Source organism: Alternaria postmessia (assembly GCF_024291825.1).
Source record: "Alternaria postmessia strain BMP 2775 chromosome Unknown scaffold_264, whole genome shotgun sequence".
NCBI classification, from domain to species: Eukaryota; Fungi; Ascomycota; class Dothideomycetes; order Pleosporales; family Pleosporaceae; genus Alternaria; species Alternaria postmessia.
Window position 1 is genome coordinate 3,970 of NW_026260337.1, and position 4,031 is coordinate 8,000.

At 54.2% G+C, this 4,031-nt stretch overlaps 1 protein-coding gene across 1 annotated transcript; it reads left to right on the top strand.

Moving 5' to 3' along the window:
• On the top strand, nt 1-2,574 carry J4E82_011654 (uncharacterized protein; the record flags this gene model as incomplete). The annotated part of the gene is made up of 1 exon (XM_051737854.1): nt 1-2,574. The coding sequence occupies one exon, from the start codon at nt 1-3 to the stop codon at nt 2,572-2,574; it is 2,574 nt and encodes an 857-aa protein (XP_051582388.1).
• Nucleotides 2,575-4,031: the final 1,457 nt, after the last annotated feature.

The following is a 4,031-nucleotide window of genomic DNA, read 5'->3' on the forward strand; positions in this document are numbered from 1 at the left end:
ATGGATCAGCCTTCCTTCGCGACACCACCTTACACGGTCATGCACTTTTTCAATCACATCCAGGCTTGGGCTGTGGGTTTCTACTACACAGGAGCCTGGCTGTTCAGTCTATGCACTCTACGAGAAGCACGATTGGTGTCTCAAAAGAGACGGCGAAGCATTCTAATCTCGATGCTCACAATCCTGGGCGCGTACATGATAGAGGTTGTCTACCACTTCACTCGGTCGGCCAGCGAACGGGGCTACGAGCCACCACAACCCGCAGTAATCCGCTGCTTAGGGTCGATACTGGTCTGGAGCTTTCTGGCGTTTATGCTTTGGTCGAGCAAGGCGCTGTGCTGGCATGCGTACTCTGGCGCCTTTGTTCTCCAGTTCGCTCTCGAAACTACGACGTGTCTACTCACAGCCTTGTCCACGCCGGAGAGCAATCGGCACAGCAACACGCCCTTTGTCATTGGCTGTGTCAGGGCTACTGCTTCCCTGATCTTACTTCTCGATGCCTGTCTCATTCTGGTCACCAAGCAGGCAGAGACCGCCAGGGACAAGGAATGCCAACCTCTGCTAGAAAAGGAAGCGGATAGCTCAGGCGCATCCAATAGCAACCCTGGCTACGGCACCGTGACTACCGCAGCCGCGAGCGACGAGAAAGAAGCAGCACCCAAAGACGATGACAAGGAAATCAAAGCTCAACAGGCGAAGCGTCTCGAGGAAGAAGGCGGCTGGTTCGGATATCTCAAAGGCTTTGCTGTCTTCTTACCCTACTTGTTCCCTAGAGACGACTGGAAGGTCATGGCCTGCCTGGGTCTACGACTCGTTCACGTGCTGCAAGAGCGCATCTTCAACTTGCTTACGCCTCGACAGCTTGGTGTGATCACGAACAAGCTACAGCAGTCTTACGACACTCAGAGTGGCATTGTGCCTTGGAAGGATATCGGCTTGTGGGTCTTGTTTTCTTGCATCAGCAGTTATGCCTGCTCGGGCGTTCTTGACGGCATTGCGCAGTTGGTCATTTCCAACTGCGCATATCGCCGCGTCACCTTGCTAGCTTACGGGCATGTGCTAGACTTGTCTATGGACTTCCACACCTCGAAGAACTCTGGCGAGGTCTTGAAGGCCATTGAACAGGCTACATCTCTAAGCCTGCTCATTCAGATGGTTCTCTTCGACATGGCGCCGATCTTACTGGATCTTGTTATAGCAATGTACTACGTCGCTCACCTGTTCGACGCATACATGGCTTTCATCATCCTCTTCATGGGCACAGCATATATCGCCACCGGCTTTCACTTCACGACCCTCGCTCAGCCCAAGCGAAGAGACTATGCTGAGAAGCAGCGTACTGAGAGCTCAACGGTCAACGAGACCGTTCACAACTGGCAGACGGTCGCTTACTTCAACCAATCAGAATTCGAACGCAAACGCTATGCAGACAACATCACTGCCACTATCTCCGCTCAGTACTCCTACTTCTTCTGGACCATGGGCGGTCAGGCAGCACAGGACGCTGTGGTTACTCTCGGGTTCGCAGGAGTCTGCATCTTCGGTATGTCGCAGATCGTGACTGGGCGCAGACCGGTTGGTAATCTCGTCACCTTGATCATGTACTGGTACGCGATAGTAAAGCCTCTCTATGTAATTTCGTACAGCCACCAGCGCATCTCTAGTGTGCTTATTGACGCCGAGCGGCTTCTTCAACTGCTCAATACCAAGCCTACGGTTGTCGACCGAGACGACGCTAGAGACATTGTGATTTCTGCTGGACAGGTCGTGTTCAGGGACGTCGAGTTCCACTACGACGAGCACACACCTGTCTCCAAGCGCCTCAACCTGAAGGCTGAGGGGGGACAAACGATCGCCTTCGTAGGCGAGACAGGAAGCGGTAAATCGACGATGCTAAAACTACTCCTCCGCTTCTACGATGTTACACGAGGTTCCATCGAGATCGACGGCCAGGATCTACGTTCAGTCACGCAAGCCAGTCTTCGCGATGCCGTGGGCCTTGTTCCCCAGGATCCTGTCCTTCTCAACCAGAGCATCCGTGACAACATCCGCTACGCCAAGCCCGACGCTTCCGACCGCGACATTGAAGATGCCTGCCGCGCCGCCGCCATCCACGACGACATCACCGGCCTTGCTGGCGGCTACAACTCGAAAGTTGGCGAACGCGGCGTTCGTCTCTCGGGTGGCCAACTCCAACGCATAGCTATTGCCCGCGTACTGCTCAAGAGTCCCAAGATTGTCATGCTCGACGAGGCCACATCCGCAATCGACTCCTCGACCGAAGCGCGCATCCAGCAAGCCTTCAGCCAGTTGAGCCAGGGCCGCACTACCTTCGTCATCGCGCATCGCCTGAGTACGATTGTAGACGCGGATCAGATTCTAGTGGTCGACAAGGGTGAGATCATCGAGAGGGGGACACATCAGGAGTTGCTGGAGAACCAGGGTAGCAAGTATGCGGAGCTTTGGTCGAAGCAGACTGCGGGGCTTGTGCCCAAAACGCCATCCAAGGAAGACGCCGACAAGGATGGAGAGATAGGGACAGTGGCGGAGACAGGCGGGAGCAAGGCATCGTAGGGTGAGAACAAGGGGACGGCGATGGCCCTTGCTCTGGAGCGGGACAGTCATAGTGAAGATACGAGCGCAACCACTGACACAGAACGAACTCTGTCCAACGTCCAGGAAAGTGAAAACATCGAGCGAACAAAATTGCGCGCTAGCAGACAAAGATAGCAGCCTTATGGAGTTTTTCGGATACGCCGACCGTGGAGACGGAGCTTTCGATAATACCTATAGAAACAAAGAGTCTCAACGAGAGCCATGGAAGTGAGAGAAAGGAGGGCAGGGATGCGATAACCTCGGATAGCACTAGTCGGATGTCAAGTCACAGTCCTCGTGCGTTGATCACATTTTGGTGACCTTCGAGATGGAGGACGGTGTCTAAGTTGTGGCCGAAGTGATGAGGTTCATGCACTGTCCTTGCGACATCGTCTTGGAGAGACATATACTAATCGCTCGAGATCTCCACGGCAGGTTTGGCGATGTATGCATGCTTGCCTTTGCGCTCAGCTACTGATATCACTGCTTCCCGTCGGCAAGATTACCAGAGCATCAGCGTCAGTAGATCCAAGATCGCGAGCAGCCCGGATTTGCGGACTTCGTACACTAGCATCGGCTAGCATACGCTCTCCCATTCGTGGAGAAACAATTCAGCGACACGCGTGTTCCACTCGCTTCTCTTGAGAGATTCCGTGATTCAGGCATTGTAGGGCGGTTATGGTGCGAAGACTGGACGTGATCTATACTTGGATAATCGAAAGCTGTACTGCACTACTACATCTGACTTGACCCTGAAGATGCTGTCAGCTGGTGTGGAGATCGTTGCTCCTCCCATCCTGATTGTATTGTCTGGTCACCGCGAAGCAGACAAGACGTCGCCGAACAGAAAACAGTGCATTATCGGTCATTGTGTCAGCTTCCTTGTAGTCTTTTGTTGCTTTCTCGTGCGAGGTGAGAAGTGACGTACTCGTTTGACCTACGACTGGCAACGTTCGTTGCAGCAAGGACGTCCCGCAAGGGTCGGGTGTTGTAGATTGCAAATGCACTGCACTGTGCGAATAGTCCTACCCAAACGTGTCTTCTGTGTGTGCAGAAAAGGCTTGATACTCCGGCTCGACAGGCGGGAGAAGGGGCCCACGGGCCACGCAAGGTCAGCAGGATACGCCAGTCGATGTCTCTCAAGCAGATCAAGCCGACTGCCATCAACCCAGCGCTACTTTCAGCGGTATCGTGGCTGCAAATATGCGCTATAGCACTTGGTAAGACGCAAGGATGCGCCTAGTCGCACCCTCGTTCTTGTCTCAGCTAGAGCGTACCACGCTCTGACTTCTTCTGGTCGTACAAGGATACGCACGATAGGAAGGCTCAACGCAGCCCCGCTAGGGCGATGCAAGAGCCGGTAGGCGGCATCTTCTCGGATCGAGCACCCGCCCTTGTGGGATGCTCGATATGACGAATGCCCAGAGGCCCCTAAG